This window comes from Empidonax traillii, unplaced genomic scaffold, assembly GCF_003031625.1.
Source record: "Empidonax traillii isolate 1590-97213 ecotype Southwest subspecies unplaced genomic scaffold, ASM303162v1 scaffold35:size4298261, whole genome shotgun sequence".
NCBI classification, from domain to species: domain Eukaryota; kingdom Metazoa; phylum Chordata; class Aves; order Passeriformes; family Tyrannidae; genus Empidonax; species Empidonax traillii.
Window position 1 is genome coordinate 1,187,020 of NW_020955228.1, and position 24,384 is coordinate 1,211,403.

The 24,384-nt window shown below is 34.1% G+C and overlaps 1 protein-coding gene across 6 annotated transcripts in view; it reads right to left on the reverse strand.

Annotated features, from left to right (window-relative positions):
- The window catches only part of DGKB (diacylglycerol kinase beta), a 383,794-nt gene that overhangs the window by 210,538 nt on the left and 148,872 nt on the right, over positions 1-24,384 (reverse strand). For 4 of the 6 annotated variants that reach the window (XM_027877896.1, XM_027877899.1, XM_027877895.1 and 1 more), the window contains 6 exons: positions 22,314-22,402; positions 22,117-22,233; positions 17,890-17,988; positions 10,040-10,072; positions 6,303-6,419; positions 1,820-1,893 (listed from right to left, as the gene is read on the reverse strand). In XM_027877896.1, coding sequence (XP_027733697.1) covers positions 1,820-1,893; positions 6,303-6,419; positions 10,040-10,072; positions 17,890-17,988; positions 22,117-22,233; positions 22,314-22,402 — 529 coding nt within the window. The remainder of the gene's footprint in view (positions 1-1,819; positions 1,894-6,302; positions 6,420-10,039; positions 10,073-17,889; positions 17,989-22,116; positions 22,234-22,313; positions 22,403-24,384) is intronic. The other 2 variants (XM_027877901.1, XM_027877900.1) reach the window with 1 other exon arrangement.

The following is a 24,384-nucleotide window of genomic DNA, read 5'->3' on the forward strand; positions in this document are numbered from 1 at the left end:
AATTTAACATATTGTGTGTATGTGTGTGTGTGTGGTATCAAAGCCACTTTAGGAGGTTCTTATACTTCACTATACTCAGGCACTGGTGCCTGCCCTCACGCTATACACTTCATTGTGTAATGACACTTGTAGATAATGGTGTTAGTAAATGAAGTGTGCATAAGGCATTCATCTTTAAAATTCAAATCATTCCTGTGACCTATTTGGCCTCAGTAACAGTTTCATTGACATAACCTGTGAAGTGTTAGACTGTAATACATGAATGGGAATAGGAGCCTGGGATGGAGATCAGGTTTAAAACTTGCTTTTACCCTGGAGAATATCTAACATTAAATGACATCCCTCGTGTACTAAGCCCATTCAGATAGTAACACTTGAGACCAATTATGAGCTGGGAACTGAAAGCTGTGAAACAGTCTTTGATTAAATTGTTTCTAGGCTGTAACTAACTATGTAAGTGCAGCTCTCTAACCTGCCTCTCACCTACGTAATTACAGACTGGATCTCCGATCTACTCATTTCATGTAAGTACTATAAAATAGTCAAGCTGAGTGCTAGTGCAGGTTACCTTCCACAACATCCCTGACTGCTCAGCAGACCAGGGCTACCTCACACCGCCACTGTGTCTAAAACATGAATACTCAGGATGGCTCACACTGTTTTGTTCTGATTGCGAAGTCATGAATCTTTTAGATCCTTTGACACTCCTAGTTGAGATCTAGGTATACTACTCCAGGGATTACATAGTCAGCTCCCAAATGACAATCTGTTCTCTCAGAAGCCTTTGAATACCATTTTGTTTAACTGCTCTTCAGCTCTGAGAATTACCCTTACATTTACCCTGCAGGATTTTTTCACTTTTGACAGCTTACTTTTAGTGCCTCTTATAGGCAGTGGGGACAAGCTAGGGAAAGCTGACCTGCTTGTAGTTTACTTTCTTGGCTGCAAGCTTTAGAATCCCACTGGATCCCTCCTATTTTGCTTTGGGTTTCCCATATCACCCGGTATCCACAGGTGTCATCTTTGGCCATAATCTCTTTCAAGAGTTGAAAGTCACAGCACCAACATGGCTATAAAAATTTAGGGATTTATGTTATTATCAAAAATGGCCATATTGTTAGCATTTGTGATTCTGAAACACACTCAGGAAAGTCTATTTAGGGGGTAACTAACTCAGAGTTTGACAGACTGGGTAGAAGGACAATGCTCCTTACTTTATCATGCCTCTAGTACAGTAACACTTAAACTAATAAAATTAGATATTTTGAATTTAAATGAACGTAATTACTGACATATATATGGACATATTATGTCCCTTAAGTTTGTGTGATTGGACTTTAATACTTTACCTGGATTGTTAGAATGCTTACCCTCTAAGCAAACCAAAAGATTTCTTTGTAGGAAATCTTATGGAGAGGCATGAGAGCCTCTACTATTAAGTGTTTAAAAAGTAAGTCATACATTAGAAAATGGAATACCATTTCTAATTTGAATTTCTGGCCTGTCTGTAAAATCATTACATAGATTAAAAGAAAACAATTAGCAACTCAAAGCTTTAATGCAAAATATAACAACTCACATCCTCATGCAAATCCCACAAACCCATGCAACAGCTACTTTTTTCAATTTGAAACAAAACTGCTCTATAAACTAAATTCTAGTTTGTAACTGCAGAATTTATAACTAAAAGGATTTAGGATGTTCAAATGTGAGGCATAACAGTATAAAAAGATTTTTTTCTTATGTATAGACTTTTAAAATTCTCTCACAGAGATCAGAATAAAGAAAGAGAGGGGAAAAAGAAAAAAAAAACACTTACCTTTCTCCTTGTTTCCCACCACTTTTAGGATTGACAAAAACTAAAAGTGGATGAGTGCCTGGAACTGGAGTGATCTAAAAGAAGGGAATAACACAGCCACTCATTAATGCTGTGTGTTGCATTCATTTTTTCCTATAGTAGACAGAAAACAAAAAGCTTAATGCAAACTCTATGTTATGCTTTGTAATCCATCTGGAAGCAATATTGTAATTTGCAATAATCCTCACTTCATTAATTTGCCAGAAATTGCAAGTGACTTCTCTTTTAATGCTATCTGTTTTACAGTTGTGGTACCATTTAAACCTATAATTCTAGTGTAATATTGATATATATATATATATATACACACATATATATATATGTTTAATTTAAAGTTTTGTTCTCTACTGATTGATGTAAGACAGACATGACTTACTCTGACAGTAACTTCCTATGGAAAAAAGCTATGAAGAAATTGTATTTTGGAGTGAGAAATGACACTCTGCTATGAAGGTCAAATATAGCTATGCGGAATTTTAAATTTGACAGAATAATTTTTTTTTTTTAAGGTACTGAAATCTGCAAAATTTGATAAGATAAGAAATCACACACTTTCTAAAATGTGGCAACCACAACAATAAAGAGTTCCTCTAAACACCTGAGAAAGCTGGTAAACGTAATAAAACGGAGGAGAAACTATGTGGAAGAAGGGCAAGGCTGCAGAAGAGAAGACTGAGGAGGATATACTGAAGAGACAATTATTTCTAACAATTTTTTTCTAATTCCTTTGTGCAGGGAAATGTTTACAAATTCATAATGTTTAGCTTTACAAACTAACATCTTCCTTGTAAGCAAGGGTGTTATTCTAAATTTTCAGATACTCTGATATGTGTGTGTTCATTGCCTTTACTCCATAGATTTGAACATAAAAAAAATGTACATCTCTCTATAATACCTGTTTTTAAACCATGCAACTAGACTATTCATATTAAAAATTATCACTTTTAGACATAAATCAATTCCAGAATCTTTGAAAGTATATTAAGAGTTCAGAGTCAACACTTCCAAAGTCATGCACTAACAACTTCAGGGATGAAGCTTAGACCATCTCTGTTTCAAAATGATAAACTGAAAGGCCTTGCTTCCAAATCCTTATTCATAACTCCTGAAATAACAAAATCTCTTCAGCTGAAGATTTCATAAAACGCAATTTAAGACAAAACCTGAGAAACCTTATAGCTAAGAAGTCTTACAGGCATCCTATAGACATAGGCATATAATCCTACAGGCATCTAAAAGCACTTTCCTTCTAGTAGGAATTGTTAAGCACTAGTGTGTCAACTCCATTCTTGATTTCACAAACAATAGAATAAAATCTGTTCCGATACATACAAAAAGTAATGGAAAACTCCACAAACCCAGTGGAATTAAACTTAGCATAAAACCAACTCAGTATCACCTTCTGGCACAGTAAAGTGCTACATGTTGAAACATACATCAAATTGCAGAATACAGTGAAGTTTGTCATATATTTAATTTTTATCTACTCTTTTAATCAATTTTAGTTATTTAGCCAATTCCCATGATGTTTGTTCCTGTGAACTAAGTGTAAACCAATGGTGCTCATTGTGACAGAGATGGAATACCTACTGAAATCCCTTAGGACGCGGGTTAATTAATGAGACTCATCCTAAGGTTATACATGATCTATTACTTCCTCTAATTAGAAATAATAATCCTGATCATTATGCTGGTTAGCTAGAAAGAGGCAAGATGAATGTGCTTAACTATGATTAATTGTCTTTTAGTAGTGCAGACCTCCACTGCCACTAAGTTATCTGCTCACTGCTGTCTGATGGAAGGAGGGTTTGGTCCTGATACTTTTCTCCACAAAAGCTAAATGATGGACTTATTTCTATTTTAAATCTTTTATTTCAAGACTCAACCATATTATTGTAAGCAGAAGGTTTTGAATAATCAAAAAAAACAAAAAAAGTAATAACTAGTCTGTATTCCACTCAGTTCCAAAATAAATTTTAACTAATTTTTTACAGCTTTCCCAAATTACTTTTCCAGATAACATATAGCATTTTTATGTAATAAAAATGCAGCTAAAGATTTAGACTAAATCGGTGAACACTGTCAAGCCTTAATCTAGCATGATATAAAGGCAATCTTCACGAAGTTATAGGACAAGTGACTTAGAGTAAAAATTAAAAAGAAAAAGAAATAAACAGTGGACCATTTATATATAGTTTCTCCCATACTGAAAACAGAGGTCTAACAGAAGTAGTACGAAGATCTATGTTACCTTGGGAACTTAAATCATAAACAAATGCAATTAACACACTGATTAAGTTTTATGAAAAATATCCTTGCTCACTGAAAATCATTAAAATGCGACTACAACAGCAGAATCAGGGTAGTAGAGTAGCATGCACTATAAGAGAGAATAAGAGTACTACACTTTGATCAAATATAGAATTTTTTTCTCCAGACCATCTTTAGGAAAAATGCTAACATTATTTACCAGTGATATTTATGGCATCTTACATCTTTATGCAAATAGTTGCAAAATTATATAATCTGTGAGTGAAAAAAACCCTAACATTCTCATTGATCCATCCTTTTACTATGGTATCCTTCAAGATCCACTCAGCCTTCATAATAATTAGATTTTAATATTATTACCAATCAAAAATTTAGTATTTGATGCTAAGATGAATTCCTGTTACTCAAAAGCAATTTAATCCAACAGAGAAAAACAAAGACCATGGTATAATCAGCAAATTAGGGCCATCACTAATTATTCACAGAATGATTTTTAATGTTATCACCATGATTACCAGTGCTGTATTGTGTACTACATTACAAATGTCTCATTACAAAAAAAAAATACCAAGCACTTCAAAAACCATCTCAAGTCCATTCAATAATAATTCTATCGTCTTATTATGCTCTCTCTTTTTCTCCATCTTAAGTATAATAAATAAAAACAACAACGAATATTAGGCTTTTGATTCTTCCCGGAGAGAGAAGATAGAACATAAGTTTTGGATCACATTAACAAACTTACAGAAAATCTTGTGACCTAATTACCTTAAAGGAGAACATTTAATAATTTAAGGTTGTGTGTGCAAGAGTCAGTCATGCTAGGGGTTGCTGTTTTGAACAGACCAAGTACTATATGTCAGGCACTGTATAACATGAGTGGAAAATAGAGACTTTAAAAAAAGCTGAAAATAAACTATGCGCAGAAGTAAAGATGTTTCTCTATCCAGAACAGTTTGGTTCAAAGGAATTGCGTGTATATCACTGAAAGTTAGAAAACTCCACGCATTTTCTTTAGCACCAATTTATTAGTCACACTGTGCCTGATTAGATCTTGAGCTTTCTGTCAATTAATACTCTGGTCTTTTTGCTCCACGGTTTGTCACAGACAATCTGGATTGCAGTGAAGCCTGTGAGAATGATAAGTACAGGAAGAGAATCTTGAAAGCAATAGCTAATGATTGCTGCAATGTCCTACTACATCATCAGTGGAGAAGCCATGTGACTGCATAGGGTTTAGGGTTTGTTTTTCAGATTTGGAGTTAGTTTGGGGTTTTTTTCTTTTCCTTGGATTGTCTTAATAAGAATGTTTCACTAACCTAAAACAATGAAACAACACAATAAGCTTTCCTATACTGACACTACAAGGTATATCTTGAAATACTTATGATGCATAAAGTAATGTATATATAGTAAGGGAATCTTTTTACTGAAGCTCAAGATATCAAAAGATAGAAATAACAGACAACATTTAAAGAATATTAAATGATTATCACATTCTTATCACGCCGATAATTTAATTCTGAGGAAATCAAGCAGCATCATCATGCATGTGAACACTAATTTCACTCAAAACTACTCATAGTTGTAGTCAGAAGTTCAGGCAGAACTTCTGGCATGCCTCTAAGTTACTGCTCTAAAATAGCCCATCACACACACAAGTTTTTCTTTCAAGCAGAAAACCTTCCATTTTTATTATACATATTGCTAGTAATGAAAACACACTGCTTCTCTCCACTGTTAATGTCAATATGCCAGATACTCTACTTAGAAATACCTGCACAAATTACATCCTTGAAGTTTACTCTATCTATTAATTAACAGGTCCAAATGAGAAAAGTGAATAGTTATCAAGACATAGATTTGTAAAGTAAATTTACACAACACTGTATGACAGGCACAAAACAAACAAATTCAGCTTCATCCCACAGTAGAAGTGATTTAGTCTTCCCTCCCCCTTAATTTCTTTGGAAATCCTAACAGTGATGTAAGAAGCAGATTTACACCATAGGATTCCTGAACCAATGGAAGAATTTATCTACTGCATTTTTAAAATATGTAAAAGTGAAATATTAGAAGAGTGAATGTATATTTCACTTTAAAGATCTCTCAGTCTATCATTGTCTTCAAACCTACAAGCATCTGCTCAAAATTAGAATAACAATAATCACACCTGAAGACCTTGTCCATCTACAGTGACAGAATTTGCTCTTTGCATTTTGTTCCGTTCTCCCAGTTTGTTCATTTGCTGGGGGCAACTCTTTTCTTTTTTCACTGTTGCCTGTCTTTCCTTGAAAAAAAGAAGAGAAAAGGAGAAAACTGAACATTTTAATATATTATATACACAACTGTATTTTATACAACTGTAATTGAGACTGTACCTCCACACAGTTGCTTTTTGACTAGTGAGTAATGTCAGATTCTGCTTTAATGAAAATGAGATCTCAGTCAAGTTACTACACAATGTTTGGCCACTTCACATAATATCTATCTATGTGCCTGGGCATTTCACAATGACTAGGCAATAGATGGATGAAAAGTGTGTAGTCACAATACAAACTAATGCAATGATGTGAAAAGGTAATCTGACATTACCAGGGTGGCGCTCTGAAACTGGAAAGCAAATCACACAATGTAACTGATAAGATATCAGTAATTTATCAAGATTACATACTAACTGCTAGCAGAGGTTGGATGCTTCAAAGTACTTTTCCACTTTGGCAAAATACACCATAATCAATTGGCTGAGGGGTTTTTTATAAAACATATATTTTGCAACAGAAAGAAAACAGAATTTCATCAGATTCTAACATATTGGCAACTTTTGCTGCTGATACACAGCAGAATGAGATGGTTACTTGAAAGAGGAAAGCTCAGAAGTATGCTGTAATCATATTTTCAACTCTTATCAGGCCATTTCAGAAAACTCTGAGTAGGAAAAAAAAATCCTTGTTCTTTGTATGTCATGTACCCAGAATGTCCTTTCACGTTGTCCAAAAAATACACCATAAATTAAGACAGCAGATGTTTATAAAACAGAATTGATGTGCCCAATCCCAACTGCACCCCAGCCACTTTCCTCACTTCACTAGTGCGAAAAGGCTTTAAACTAGTCAGTGGAATGGGTTGGCACAAAGCTGCTGCACTAGAAAGTAGCATGAAGGACTCTCTTGCACCCTCTGCAACTGCATTCGGTAAGCAGTTCATTGTTCCACACCAGGCCAAACCCATCTCTGTGCTACCTCTGATAATGCCTTAGGGATTGCACTAACAATTAACCCATGAAAGTCTTTCTAGAGCAGTTTTTATTGGTAAAAAATATTGACACATTCTTGGGCAGCAAGGGAACAACTCCCAGTTTAACACAGATGTGAACCACGACCATTTTTATGCCATCTTTAGTTTCTTTAAGTTTGGAGACTGACACAGGCTCAATGTAGTCCTGATGCAAATAGTGGTCCAGGTCATCCCAGGCTGCTTTGGGTAGCCAGGTGCTGTGACAATCTGATCACATTTTGTATAAAAGGACTGACAAACCTATACCACAGGAAAAAACAAAAGTAGAGGATCTCTACACAAATTCCTGTATGAGTGAGATGACTAGGAGGTTAGTTAACTGAGCTTTTGCATGCTTTGAGTAGCCTGATCAGTTCTAGAGGAGGTCTAAGAGTCTAGAATACAATATCATTCATTTCTTTAAAGAGAAAATGGTTGAAGCAATTAGAGCTATTCATCTCAGCCCTAACCTTTAAAACACAGACAAACGCTGTACGTATTACTGCCTAAGAAATCACCAACTCTGCACTTACTTACTGATGATTATTTAGAAAGTAGAACTATGATGAGGCACCCAAACAGAGAAACATTTTTGAACTAACACAAATCATTATTGCACAATGATATTGCTAATGCCAAGGACAGCAAGTAAGATATTTCAGTATGAAGGAATCTTTACACTTCGTTACCTATTTAACAAGCTCCTTTGGGGTTTTAAACAACTTTGTGAATAACTACCCTTAAAAGTCACTACCTTATAAAAAGTAAGCATACCACGGTAAATAGGATTTTACATTGTGGACAAATCTGGTTCATGAATAATGTAACATCTTCAAAAATCAAATCAGATGTCAGTAAAGCAGAGAAACAGCTAGTAAAAAAATGCTGATTTCTAACAAAGATCAGAGATGGAGAGCAAATTTTAAAAAGCTTTGGAAAATCTCAAGGTAAAGAATATATTTGTGATAATTCAAAGGAAAAGGTAACAGAAAGGAATAGATCTAGCACACTGAGTTCATGCACTTAGGGAGGTTAAAAAAAAACATTGTTCAAAAGAGGCCTATGTATAAAGTGTAGCACTAAAACGCTTCTTGCATATATCATGCTATTATTTAGAGGAAAAGTATACACTGCTGAGAACAGTGCCCAAACCTGCTGTTTTTAATCACTCAAATGGAAAATGCAGTAACAATTACCTAAAGCAAAGTTTTGGATATTGGGGTCTTTGTTCCAGCTGATACAAATAGCAGCAAATACCCTCAGCTGGCTTGGCCCTATGACTGCTGCATTATTATAGAAGCAACATTCCTTCTCCAATTTATATTTCCTGTCTGATAAGCAAAACTATTGCTTGACTCACACACAAAGACAAAACAAGATTAGACCACATACCTTATATAACATGAAGGAAAAAGTATCTTGATGATACAGAATTGTCTAGAGTGTTAATAAAATAATCAAAGATGAATACCTGACCTTATTATCATTGAACCTCTGCTTTCTTCACTGATGATTTTTGAAGAAAGTAAAAATAAAGTATTTTGTATCACCCATCTTATATGAGTATGATACCACAATAAATGTCACCATCTCTACCAACAGTGCTCTCTGAAAAATTTCTGAAGAAGCTGACAGGAGATTCTAGATTTCGTAGAGTTATACATCCTATAATTTTTCTATGTGTCACCCTAGTGAGGATCTGACTTACAGCTTGTATAATATAATAATGTGTATCATAATTCTAATGAATTTTTGGAACACAAAAAGATTTACCACTTCATTAAAAAAATCTATTTTAAATAATCTTGCACAGACACTTTGTTTTTTATATATGAAGTAGAAAACTGGCTTTGAATATCTTACTTTTGGGAACTATAATACTAAACTATAACATTACTAAGCTATCAGAGAGTGTCAGGAACTAAACAATGTAATTTTTGAATGAGAAAAAAAAACCTTAAAATCATCTGTAGATAACAGCTTACAAATTCTAAAAATGTTAAGAAAAAATTGACATGCATTGATAAAATGGTTTTATAAAATGCAAAAATTTATCTCTCAAGGTAAGAAATGTTTCTATAACAGTTGTGTTGTATTTAATATCTTGCTAAATAAAGCATACAAAATGATCATTGTATCTGTGAACCATTTTGTTTAGTAGACATGCATGAGGTTGATAGAGATACTGGATACAGCAGTTTAGTCGCTATTGTACATTTTGATGGCTCAAAGAATCAAGCTTTTCTGTTCTTTGGATATGTGTCAGAGCACATACCTTTCAAAATTGTACTTATCACAACAAAAATTTTTTCCACCCATTTTTGCACCTCTCATGCCTTATTTTCTCCCCTTGAACTCTCACTTTGCAGTCAATATCCATTAACTGGAGCTTCTACCATTCAGGATTGCTCCAGAGAGATCACTGTCAGATAAAATCTACTCAACTGCGTTTATCCCATATTTATCCAAATTAGAAAATAATTGATAAATAGGACACTGCCTTTCAAATAATAACACTGAATATAATATCTAGATTTTCAGTTCAGCCCCAAAATGCACTTCATAGCAAAAAAGAATGTACAATATCATGATCTGTTAGTACTCGTGCGTTCATGGATGCCTCCCGTTACGCACCTCAGGGAGCAAACCTCCTAACGTGGGAAGCGTCTGTTGGAAAAAGAGAATGTTAGGCTGCAACACTGAACAGCTGTGATGGCAAAGGGCATGAACAATGTTCACAAGGAATGTTACCTTGCAGCAGTTTGTACTTAACAACAAACATACACAGTGCTTTTTTTTACACATTTGCACAAGCATACTCTCCTGATGTTTTGGCTGTCATATTAGCAATTTATATTCTGAAAACTGTGTGTGGGATCTTTTTAGCACCAGCTAAAAATATTAGAAAACCTGAGGACTTTATTCTTTTGAATAGCAAAAAGTGATACTTGCTACCTGGGGAGTTTTTTTTATTTTATCTTCCAAGTCTTTGAATTCTCAAGCAAATCAAGGAATGTTGATTTAAAAAGTTACCTTCTGCTACAACTACTCTTTCTTTTTATAGAAGTACAGTCTTTGCCTTTACACAAAACACTATCATACTCTACTGTAGCTGTTAGAATAAAACAGATGAATAGCAACTAAAGGCTTACTAAACAGTTACTCTTTACATTTTAACTGCTGACACTGCCGGGACAATGCAGCAAAAATTCCTTTTATCACCTTGTCTTTTGATCAATAACTGCAAATCTATTTTTCAGGATTATTTCCTACACAGCTGAAATGATTTAAAACAATTTGTTTTATAACATGAAACTACAATTTACTTATACATTAAACAGGATTGCAAAGCCATTAGTGAATGGTTAATAACATTACACAGTTTGTCAGGTAACTACTGCAAACTTGAGATTTCTTCTGTATGATAATTACTTCTTTTATAATATACACATTCAGATGGAGCATATATCCTAGTTGGGGATGGGGGTGCATAAGGAGAGAACCAAATTTTTTGTTAATAAGCATCAACTCAAACAGTTATTTAAAAAAAAAATCTTATTTTAGAACTACAAAACTTGAACTTGAAAGATATTGATCAGGGGAATTTGGTCATTAGAATTAATGGAATACCGTGTAAAGATATTCTCGAATGTTTGCAGGATGAAGGCCATGTAAGTTTAAATATGGGACTTGAATATCAAATTGATGCTTTGGGGTCCTTTTTAAGAAACTTGGAAGAAAGTTACTTTGTAATTCCTTAGAGCTATTTTGTTTATTGACATAGGAATCTTCAAGGAGATTATAATAATAATAGATTATTATTAATACAATATTAGTAATAATATTTGGAAGTACTCCTAGACTGTAATTTTGTAAACTTACAGGGCATTCAAGACCCTGCTTACAAAAATATCATTCCACGCACTTCTGCCCATAGTTACACAATAACCAAATACTGAAAAATACCCACATCATCACTACCCCAAAACCACGGGGAGCAATCTATCTGCAATATCTATTAGATATCACATCCAAGTAACTGTGATTCAGATGTGCTAAAATATTTTGAAAATTTACTTTCTAAATTCTCCACATTTTCACTTCTAACTCTGTGTATGCGCTAATTAAAATGTCCAGTATTAGGACACCACACTATACTCTCTTGAAGGTTAATAGAGCTGTGGCACAATACTCAGCACTACATCCATAGGCAGAAAAAGTCATCCTGTGGACAAGATTATCAACTAATTCTCCAGTAAAAATACTGTCCAGTGAGCTGCACAAGCCCATACTATAAAGGAAAGATAAGGCTTCTAATTAATTTGAGAGCTGTCTTGATAGAAATATTTGCAGCTAAGAAAAAAAAATCACATTATATCAATCAGAAGAAGGCATTTTGGGACTCTAACACTAGTAGCCAAAATACATGCAAAAAAGACAACGCTGGAATGGAGACAATGTGATTTAAGAATACCTTCTAAAACTGGTAACTGCAAGACTTGTTCCTTGTTCTAAACAAGGTATCACTATGTGATAACTTGATATATACATACACTTTTTTTTGCTTGTTTAGTTTATCTAAATAAAGATGTAAAGAGTTAATCATCAAATCACAATCAAGTCTTTCTCATCTAGCACTATGGCCTTAGTTCATTCAGTTTTCTAAAGACAACTTGCCTTCTACATTGTGCAGATTCAATATATGCATCAACATGCAACAACAGCAGGGCCCAAGACTTTTAACTTGATTTACAACTCAAAATGAAGTTGGGCTATAATATAATAATGGCCAGTCTTTGCAAACGAAGAACCGGGGAAGGTCTTTACACCTTCCAGCCTGCGCATTGGATTTTTTAGGTGAGACACAGTGCGCGCGGAACTGAGCCCACCCTTTAATCCTGAGGTTCATCTGCCGGGGCCAAGCGAGCTTGGACGGTGGCAACGAGGTCCTCAGGATTGCCTTACAGGGCTAATGAGCTCCATCTGCCCAGGGAGTGGCCCCGACCGGGAATCGAACCTGGGCCTCGGCGGTGACAGCGCAGCGCCTTTACCCTCTAGACCACCAGGGGGAGTTGGGCTATAGCAGCTGATTATATACACTGTCCAAGAAAGACATAAGTTTTGGAAAAGAATTTTGAAAATAAAACCATGGTAAGCTCCAATGGGAGAGAATATATGGAATAGACTTAGGGACAGACTGTAGCGATGAGTTGTGGGCAGGCAACCAGATATAACTTAAAATGATTGAATGGCTGCCATTTCAGTTTATCAGCATCTTATTATTTTAACATTGAACAGTGTTTGCCGAACAGATAATTAGTTAGGAAGATACATTTTCCTCCAGGGCAATTATTAATTTCCTTCTGACTTCAAAGAAATGAAAAAGCTCTTAGTGTAGATAAGCACACCATTATATTTCAAGTCTGATTTAGATTCTCAGAGAACTGACGTTGCAATATGATACACAATTGAAAAGGAAAAAAGTGGTTTGTTTTGTTTTTAAAATCTGTTTCAATTGCTATGTCATTACTTGATATTCAACAACCAGATTTAAATTCAACTACCCCCCACCGCCCGCCAAGCACTATATTCAATGAACTGTGGTTTTTTTATAGTTCAGAAATCCAGAATAAGGCTAGTACTCAACTTCAAAGGATTGAGTTGCTCATAAAGATGCTTACACACTGCATTGACTTTCTGTGTTCCATGTTGATCTCGAATTCAGCTGAGCTAAAACTTATCTCTACTATTATAAAAACAGAATAATCATTTTAGGATTAAAAACTGGAAAAGGGATTAAGAAAGCTCATTCTTCAACCAGCCACTGCTAATTCCCCATTTCTCTCTCTGCAACTCTGCTTTCCCATACCTCACAGAAAATCTACATACCTCACAGAAAAGTAGTATTAGTAAAACATATTACCAGACATGGAAAAAAATATCTATTGAACAATGTTGTAATTATAATACACCCATTAGCTATTCTATGTAGTATCTCCAAATACCAAATAGTCAAAGAAAATTCTTAAACTGTATTTTCAACTTTAATTCTGTATTACTTTTTGCCAGCATGTCAACACGCTATATTTACACAAAAACTTGAAGCTACAGATTATAAAGTAGTTGCATAAGGCATATTTCCTAGCTAAACCTTTTGTAATCTGCTGTGTATATTGTTTTATGTGCCTAAATAGAACTAATAAACAAAAGATTTTTGAACTTTTATGTTTTTGGACAATAAAATGCCAAACAAATTCACACTGGAATCAGATTGATTTAATCTTATATGATTTTGTCCTAAAAAGCTGTAATAACTTCACTACACAAAAAAGTCAAATTCATTCACAAGAGAAAAGAAACAAAATGTGAGTTGTATTGAACTTATCATGATGACCCATTTTTCCCAGAATGCAAAACAATCAAGTTGAAAATAAAAACATAAGGAAATTGACTCAATTTTAAATTTTATTTCTTTAATTTCTTGCCTTCAATACTATACCAGACCCTCCACCTTTAAAATAAACTAGTTACTATGGAGACAGTGTATAAGCAGAGTATCTTATGTTTTTCAATTTATACCATAATTTTTTTCTTGTTCCAAAATTAACAGTTTTAATCATAGTTTTCCAAACCAGTGTTAGAAATTAAGTGAAAAATAGTTCATTGTAAAACATACATAAACAATAGGAGGATCAAAATCATCATGCATTATGGACGAAATACACATCTATTAAATAGTAAGTTTTTATTGGTTGGTTCATCACTATCCAAGGCTGTATCTATTTTGGTGGGAAATTGAAAATCTAATTATGTTTCTACAAACATAAATATGAATTAGAACATCCAGTGTTCATCAATAAATAGAGCAAAGTAAAGGCAGGCATGAAATGAAAAAAAGCCAAAACGCATTTTTCCCATTCTACCTTATAAAAGGGCGGAGGAGGGAACCTGTATCATGAGCAAAGGCCAATCTTTTTTTCTTCACTACTCACTCATCTCATTCCAATACCAAGTTTTTAACCTGGTTATGATCTAATTCTGAGCTCTTGGTAGGCTAGGATTCAATTGAGTTAAAGATTTTTAAACTCACTGCCAGTCAACCTTATCATGAACTTTCATTATGTGCATATAATTAATTGGGTCCAATGAACAATATCAGCACTGAGTTATAGACTTTTTCCCCCCACCATATAATTAGAATATAATTACCCACAGGATATCAGAATGATGCAAAACCTTTCCTCTAAATGTGCCCTCATTAGGAAACAAGTCTCAATGTACATTTATTCAATCAGTATGAATTAATTAAAATGTTACTGAAATAAAAGAGAGTAACATTAAAGTGTATCTGACATCTATTAAAAGACTATCACTTGAGATCTGCACACACGGTTTATAACAAAACTCATTTACCTTGAACAAAAAACTTACCGTACAACGAGCCTTATATATGGTAAACAGAAAAGTAAAACAGACTAGTTTTAAAGTTGCCAGGCTACATTTTACTAAAACATTTACAATTACTGCAGTGAGATATTAAAAATCTTTGTAAGACATTGAATCTAAACAGATATGTCATGCTTCCATTATGTACACAGTATCAACTCTGTTAGTTTCCCCATTGTTTAGTTTTCAGCTGATGATGTATTTAGGAATAACATTTGAAAAGTTCTATTTTGTGCAGTTTTGAAGATGGGAGCCCCTTTATCTACCATCTAACTGAGAACCAGGCATTTTGGTTCTCTCTCCAGCTGTTAGGAGTCACTCTACCTTAGAGAAATCTCTCTTGTGTCTAAAGAGATCCTAAATGAGTAGCTGGGAACAGACACCTGAACAGAGATGGCTGTGTTTAGGGAAGTGTCACCCTTTGTGATATTCAAATCTGGAAGGGTATTTTTTAATCTATTTTTCACAGCTGAAATAGTGATTTTGGACATTAATGGATACCTAGGAAATGGAAAAACTGAGATACGGACCTGAACAACAAATTGCAGCTTAGAGATCAGTTTGGCAGCACTGGCATAGTACATGGTGCTGTGAAATGCAATTCATGAAAGAAGTCCTTTTCTCTGTAGAAATCATTGAGGCTGGACTTCACATGAACTGAAGAAATGAGACATGAGACATGTTGGATGAAAAAGGCAAAAGTATGAATGTCCTTAGTTTCACAAAAGAGAAAAGATAAGAGGGATTTAGCCTGTACTCTTGAAGGAAAACTTTTGAGAAGGCATCTTGGTCTGAGAAGAACTCTGCAATTTTCTGGAATTAATCTGGACTTCCAAAGTTACAGGTGGTAGGGAGGGCCAACAGTTTTAGGAGATCAAAGATACAAAATTTTTCATCTTGCTTTTCCCACAACTCCTATAATCTATCCTATGGTAGAAGAAAATAAATTTGTGTACAACATCTCAAAATACTCAAGGATAAGCCTGGTACAGCAAACATTGGGGTTATCTACTTTTATTTACCTTTCACATAAATGTAGCATTGAAAGAATATTAATGCTCAGCTGATTATTGAATCTAAATCTGTGTCTTAGATGAAAGACCTTTACACTGTCAAGTATAGCAGATCTGATATGTGTGAAGACAGAATTTTTAGTACAAACACTTATGTTTAGACAATTTTGAAAAAGATATTTTCAGTGGTTTTCCTGTCATTATTGAGAGTGCTGGCTTCACATACACTGAAGTACTATCTTTCTCAAAAGGAATCCCTATAACTGAAAATAGGAGAACCTAATTAAAAATTACCAACACTATTAATATACACACAATAACCAATCACTTTTAGAAGGAAATCCTATTACCTAGATCATTGAGATATTATTCGCAACATAAGTAAACTCAGGATTGTAATACATTTTTGTAAGAAACTGCTAGATAAACAAATACACTACAAAATTTTTAAGTCACTCTTAAATCACAGTAAAATACATTTTCCATTCCTAACAATATACATTGTGCTGAAATACATGTCTTGTGCTATGTTGTTAGTAATATGATTCTGATACAGGAAAACATATTTACTTCTGCTTCTGCCTTAAAAATATGGCGATAAAACAAGGGTGATTTGACTCTAGAGTGGTTTTACATATCCTCTAAACAACTTAACTAAACTCCAATTGTGGAATAAAAATCTTAATTCCTCTATTCCTCTTCCTCTCCTGAAAAGAAAATGGAGTTACACCAATTTAATTGAGGATGAAATTTCATGCTGAGGTTTATTCCATTTATAACAATGGCAAATGATAAATAACATTGAAATGAAAACAGCCCAATAACAAAATCATGAATTCCAAATGCTGACTTTTAAAGTATGACCTAAAATCCTGAAAATTAAATAATGTACTGCAGAATGTAATCATCCAACCAACTTAAAACAATATTTTACAATTATTAATCAGAACTTGTCCAGATGATACCAAAATACGATACAAACTACAAAAATGCTCTTATGACTTTTAAAAAAATACTTTAAAATATTTTGTAAATATTAAAACCAGGTTTCCATTGCTTTACCTTCATTGAGAGCAATGGAATAATCCCAGTTTATGCAAGTAGAGGGCCAAAGTCTAGCATCCATTCATTTGCAGATTATAAACAGCCAAAAAAGATTAATTAGAAAATAATTAATTTACAATAGGCTCAAATATCATTGTTCCTAGTGATCAGAAATTGTTTTAAGATTAGGAGATATATTTTCTTGTTTTTCCTCCCCACAATAAATTATTCTCTCTGAAGTTCAAGCATTTCTTACTCCCATTATGAAATATATTTAAAGAGGACCACTCATCTGTTATTTTATGAATATGACGATGCTATGATTTTTATCAGCATAAAATATCCATTTAAGTATGTGAGTACATAAGTTAATTCTCAAGCTCTTTTTTAATGATACAATGGTCAGCTCTTTTCTATACAACCTACACATAGCATTTTTATTTTCATTGAATTGAGTTATTGTTTTTGTGGACAGAGAAATTTACTGTCCACGACTGCAGAATAAAATTTACCATAATATTGATGCATAGCTTACTGCAAGACCAGTGTCATCATTCTAGGTAACCTCCGGCTTAGATCAGAGACCTCAGCATTGCAGACATGCAATATGCATCCCAAGCAAAAACTGCTCATAAGAATAACTTCATTATTCTGGGAAGTTGGATCTATAAAAGATGTAAAATGTAGAAGTGTTCTGCCTATACAGTTTCTGGTAAGTACAGTCTGAATAAGTGATAAAACCTGAGTCAGCTTCAGTCATAATATGCCCTACAGAAAATTCATTCTCACATGAAGGAAAATGCAATATGCAGAGGGTAAAACATGCTTATGCCTACAAACACATCAGCCAGGATTACACATTGTGTTTAAGGTTCACATAGTCCTGTGAATGTAACAAACACCTGGCAGACAGTCCCAGCATAATTTTAATGCTGAATATGAGAGGGGATTACATCTGAAATACACATAAGGACAACTCACCAATACTACTGGGCAGATTGATGTGGGTGGTAAAATATGGTCCTTCAAAGGTCCGCAGTCACATTCAGGTTTCAGATGTGAAGCACACTTGTTATGCAACTACGGGAAGACAGAAAATGAAGATCCAGCTTAAACCTTTTACACTTATGGTGTAAAAAAATGGGCATCCTAGAACAGCGTGAGTTTCATTAACCTAACTATTACTAAAGTACTGGAAGGAAAACGAAACACACTGCAGTGGAAATTCTCCTAGGATTGACAAAACCAGTGAATTTACACTGAAGCAAGGAATGGCGGATTAAGGTATTTTCCAGTTTGGAAATTGTATGTGTGGATCAGCACACAAAGTAAGAACATGGCATGGCAGTACAGTAACATCAGCATAGTGTTATTGGTGATCAAAACCTTCATTTCAGAAGAGAACTTCTTGCACTGAGCCAGGAACTTTTGTTCTACTACTAGTAAGTAATTCAAGGCAGCCTTTGATACAACTCTGTTTCCTATCTGAAGCTGATAGCCACTATCCATTCAATTATAAGAGAATAACATAGGAATATCTAAGAGCTTTAAGCTGCATTGGGTAAATTTTGGTCTGGATGGAATCAATGTTCAGGCTTCCACCCACTGCTGCAGAACCTGAATTACTCTCCCCTTTTCTAATTTAGCATTCATTTTAATCTTAGCACTCATCCAGTTGTCTTGAAAGCAATGACAAGAGTTCCACTCTGAAAACATGAAAAGAATATCCTCAGATCTGCTGACTGAAAGAGCATTGGCTTACCTCTGTATTGCTACAAAGGTTGAAGGGAACCATATGGATTTGACATCAGCATAAAATGGCAACAAGTAATGATAAATTTATAGAAATACTTTGCATTAGCAATCAAGAGTTCTTGTTGATAATTTAGGATTTAACTCAATTCAAATGTCTCAAAATACCCAGCCACATAGTACAAAGGCATTTGTGTGCTTGGATCATGCAAAGCATTCACATTTTATTGTTATACTTTGCAATATCATTAGAGACACTCAGAAGAAAATCAATCTAATATTGTGAAATTTGTGAAAATTTATTATTTTTAACTTGATGATCTTTAAGTTCTTGTCCAACCTAAATTATTCTGTGTTTCTATTTCTACATTGATTTAATAAACTGTGCATTAAGGTCTTCAGGTAACATCCATTTCCCATACTGCTTATTATTTTTGAGGTGATACGTACATTTGCAGTAAAGAAAAATAATCAGGCTCATAAATACTGGGAGTTGTAAAGTAAAAATCTTATCAGCAAAATTATTTAACTAGTATCATAGGTAGCACCCAACATCAGTTCAACAGGTTCAATATCTGTTACAAAATCTGTAGTTCAATATCTGCATCTGTAAATCACATTTTTCCAATGACTGATTCATTTTCCCTTACACAATTCAACTTATATGAACTCTATTAAAATTACAATAAAATTATACCAATTGCGGACGTACATAAACTTTACCTGTAACATGGTGGTCATTAAGTTATCTGGTACAGTTAATGTTGACATAACATTTCTGAATTTTGAACTGAATGGCATCTAATATTAGCGTTGCCCATATTCATTTATACTGCAAAGTTACCTTTTTAGGCAGTTACTTAGCAACAGAAAATAAAAGTCTAACAAGTTTCGATTTACTCTGAGCATTAAAGCCTCATTGTGAGAGTATTTTGGTAGCCCTCTAATCTAAATCATTTGTCATGCTAATTCTCTGCCTAAGTGGTAAGGCTACTTGTACCATAATTAATGCACACCAGGCCACATTACATCAAATAAAAGTATCTTCACACATTCAGTGGTAATTAGCAGCTTTGCTACTCAGTGGCACGCAAACTTATCTATGAAAAAATAGCTTAATCTTCTTATTAGTCTCTGCTGATCTTTGACAAGAGAATTGGCACACAGCAGATAACAAAAATGGTAGAAGATATGTAGCTTTAATGAAAATAATACTTTGCACAATGAAAAAAATAATATGCATCTCTTCTCAAAAAAAAACGTTTTAGAAGTTTTTAAATACATTTCCCCCACATCTAGATCCTGTAGAATATTACATCCCTCACAAGCTTGCAAAGTAGGAAAAAATGTATTTGCTGGAGACAAAATGAGGAAAAAAAAAACGTTTACATGACCCTGGTAGATAACTACAGAGTGCATGGGAGAGGGATCAGGGGTTTGGCTGAGAACTCCGTATAGCAAGCTTCCTTAGTGAAAAACACCTCTAAATTTTGGGACTTGATCCAGTTATGTGACATCAGAAGTTACTCCATTAAGTTGTAAGGACAGAAACTTAAAATGCATGATAGAGGCTCAGAATTAGTTGTGTAATAGCTAGCATCCTTTTAGATTATAACCCATAAATGTGTGGTATGAGGAGTTGAAAACACATGAAGGATGCGATGACAACTACATAACTTCAGAATATCCATTCAAAAATCATGCATCTGATAAAAGAATTTAGAATACCTTTTCTCTGTAATAAAGCTATTTCTATTAGAAAATAGAGCTATTGCAATAGAACATATCAAATACAAAGAATTGCAAGCAAAGTGAAAAGGAGTAATTTGAAGTCTTTAAAAATACACAGACTTCACTTATGTGTCTAATTTACTTCTGAAGTTATAAAAAATAAATAAAAATATTAATAAAGTTATTTTTAAAATAAAAATTAATTTTAGGAAAAAAATCTTTAAATTACTGACAGAAGTACAATTGCAAAATTTTAAACCTCAATGCCAAGATTTTCAATTTTGGCTGTCGAAAAACACAAACTCATTTTTAATTGGAATTTTGACAGACATTTAGGCATTTAAATATGCACACAAGCACTTAGGATATTTTCAAAAGTATTTAGCCTCTTCCTTTCCTTTACAGTGATTTCAATTATAAATAATTCTTTGGTATTTCTTCAGTGAATAACAGCTCTTATGAAAATCCTCTGAATCTTGATGTTCATCTTCAAGGAGTAAAAACCCTTTACAAATCTGGTCTGGATTCACATGAAATAATGGGAAAATAATTTCCACTGAGGAGATACAGAATTTGAAAATCCCTTTGACTTTAAAAGGGAGCCTTGTATAATATGTATTTCTTGAATGACACACACATATCATACAGATGTAAACACTCCTATACAGAGAGCAGAACACTCTTACTTGTCTTGCTAAACACATATAGTCATTGCCTAAATTTAATTATCTGCATGCAAAAAATTTTGGATTGGGTGTTTTATTCTCTACATAAATTATCCAAATTTTGACAGCAATCTGGACTACATATTTGCTTTCTTCTAAAATATTGGGTTTTAAGTAATCATAACAGCTTATCACTGAAAGTATCCTGGATCTATTTTCTTTGATGATGTTTCATATTTTGTATTCTTGTGTTAAGAAAATATGTCATAAAACATCCTAACTTGTACGTTGAAAACAAACATTCACAAATGCCTCAGTCTCATATTGTTATTTAAAGCACTGAACAAACAACTGCTGTTCCATAACAATAACAGTAATGATAACAGCAAACCCAGCAAAACCCCTTGAAGAAGGCTGAATCTCTCCCCATTTAGATTTAAATCCTGCCCAGGCTAGAAACAGAAATACTGGCATTGCTCCTTCTAGCATGAAGATCTCACTTATAAGGGCAGTGTTCCCTGAATGTCATTAGTTTCAGTTATTGGTTCCTGCTGAATAAGGAGTGCGCAAAAGTTGTATATATTAGACTTGGTGCACAGGTTAGTATATTATCAACATGTCTCTGCTATTGTTCCTCAACACTTGGAATCATTGTATCTTACCAAATATCCTCAATTTCATTTGCCCGTCAGTACACCATAAATTAGGATTCTGCCCTAGTGTCACAGTGACCTTGATTTTCCCTGGTACTGAAAACTCTTTCGTAATCTTTCTGTAGTGTAGATTGGGAGTTCTGCTCTTTAGAGTGGCATATACTATTTTCATTTGGATATTGTCATGAAGCAAAGCACATCTTTAAGAGTATTGGCTTGCCACAATTAAGGAGTCCTAAGAATATTCTGTATATACCATCCCTTAAACACACATTAGCCATTGCTGATGACAAATTTGAATAGACCTTTGAAATTATTAGGCTTAGAAAGATATTCTATGATTTTTTTCTCTCTAACCTATGCTAAAGGTTTTACCCATGCTAAAGGTTTTACTATAGTATACTCACTGTGATCTGACACCAAACACAGTGAAGTCCAGTCAAGCCTTGGTAACATTTTATAGTTTTGTGACACTTATCACATTTTGTTGGACAGTTGCCTTCTACCCAGAAATGGTGCATTACCTGCAAAAGAAAAATGCAAATATACACAGAGTTACTAAATTAACAGGTACATGGCAAAGTTAACGCTACCCCAAACTTACTTCAGCGTTCTTTTTAGACTTCACATATGTTTTGATGCAAGATGCGGGAGCTCTGGAGACACAGCGTTCATGGACTGTATACTTGCAAACTGAAAAACAGAAACACATTAATAGATGTTGAGGCAATAGTGTTTCTGACTACATTTCTATGAAACAAATAACATTGCCAGCATGCCATCTCTGAATAATCAATCCAATCAGTCAATGAAAACTCAAAGTAGACTGCTTTTTCCATGGAATACAAAAGGCCAATTAGAACAGGAAATATTATGCAAGTGAGAAATCCAAGAATGCACTATCATTGCATAACAGGAAATGCTTAATTAAATCAGAGATCGCTAAATTTTTCCACAATAATTCCCAAATGACAAAAATATTAAAGACAAATTGATGACTGCCAAATGGTGTCATTTACTAGTAGGAAGAAATCTATATTTTACGAACTATAGGCATAAGAGCAGCTGGCAAGCACAAAAATAAAACCCAATTAATTTATGTTGTTCCTTCTATTGATTCATAAATATTAAATGGCTGATTAATCCATTTTCAAATAGCAATTGTTTTCATGCATTCCATGTAACCACCATATCTTTAACTACTTTTAACTACTTTAACTCTTATTTCCAAAATACCAACTCCTAGGAAGTCTTTTTTTTTTTTTTTTTTTTTTTTCCTTTTTCCCCTAAACCCTCCACTTCACCTTTAGGTAACTGCTACAGATGACTAGGTCTGTAGTGACCAGATCACACTAGTTCCATTTGGAAAATACACAAATATCACAATACAATTCAAAGCTTTCTTGACTTCAGTGATACAACTGTGTCAAGATAAGGAAATAATGCTAAAGTTTATGACTGCATTCAGGAGAGTCAACTATTAAAAACTGAGAATGAATTTCTCCCTGCACGGTACATGTCTCAGGCTTTTGACCTCGAGAGCAATTAAGCACAAAGTACTTCTAAACACCTTGCTTGCACCTATTACACAAACCCAGTGGGAGGCGCAGCCATTAATCAGACAAACTGCAGGGAGTAACATTGTTGATTGGACCATGGAGGGATGGTGAGGCCCCCTACGGTTCCCCTTCTTTTTTTTTTCCTCCCACACAATCTAAAATGCAAATAATGAAATATATAGCAGTGCTTTGAAAATGTATTGAATAAAAAGCTTAGCGAGACAAGGAAATACTGAAATAGTTTTTTAAGTAGACTCATGCCTCTTCCTACGTGAAGTAACTGAAAGGAGCACGTGGATGTTCTTCAGAAACTTTGAGACCACTGTTCTCACCAAACAAATGCCAAGCACCGTAAGAAATACATTCTAGAGAGGTGCACTGCAGCAGAAAAAACATCAGTCTGACATAAAAGAATATTAAAGAATATAACATTTCAAGATCTACTAGTCAAATCAGCATTTTATATATATATATTCTAATTACTGTCATAAGCATTTAATAACCTGAAGTTACGCAATTTCTATTTGTTTGAATTTTAAAAAATGTATCTCTCTCATTTCATAGTAACGTGAGTGAAATTATATGATGTGAAAATACATACAAGAATTTACCTCCAAACTATGTTTTAAAGAGATCTCTGTCTCACAGAGGAAACGGTCAATTCAAAACCATCACCAATCTCAAATTAAACTGATAGAACTATACGGGCAGAGAGGTCTTGATCATCTGTGATGGGCTATCTTTCACGTCCAAAAGGGAGAAAGTAAGTTACACTAAGAAACTGATTAATTTACCAAAAAGAACACTGAAAGGTGACTTGGTACCATCCTGAGAAGAATACAGTGGGTACTAAAGAACTCATTAATCTAAAGGCGCAGGGCATAACATGAACCAATCATTGGAACCATCTACAAGATATATTCAAATCAGAAAATAGGTCTTAAAAAAAAGATGATTAATCATGGGAACACACCACAAAAGAAAGATATGGATCATCCATCTCTTGAAACATTCAAATGGAGACAAAGTATCTTTTATAAAGCCTTGGTTTCTCAAGATACAGTTTATGAGCTGGTCAAACACAGATTATTAGCACATAGATACAACTCAAAGAAC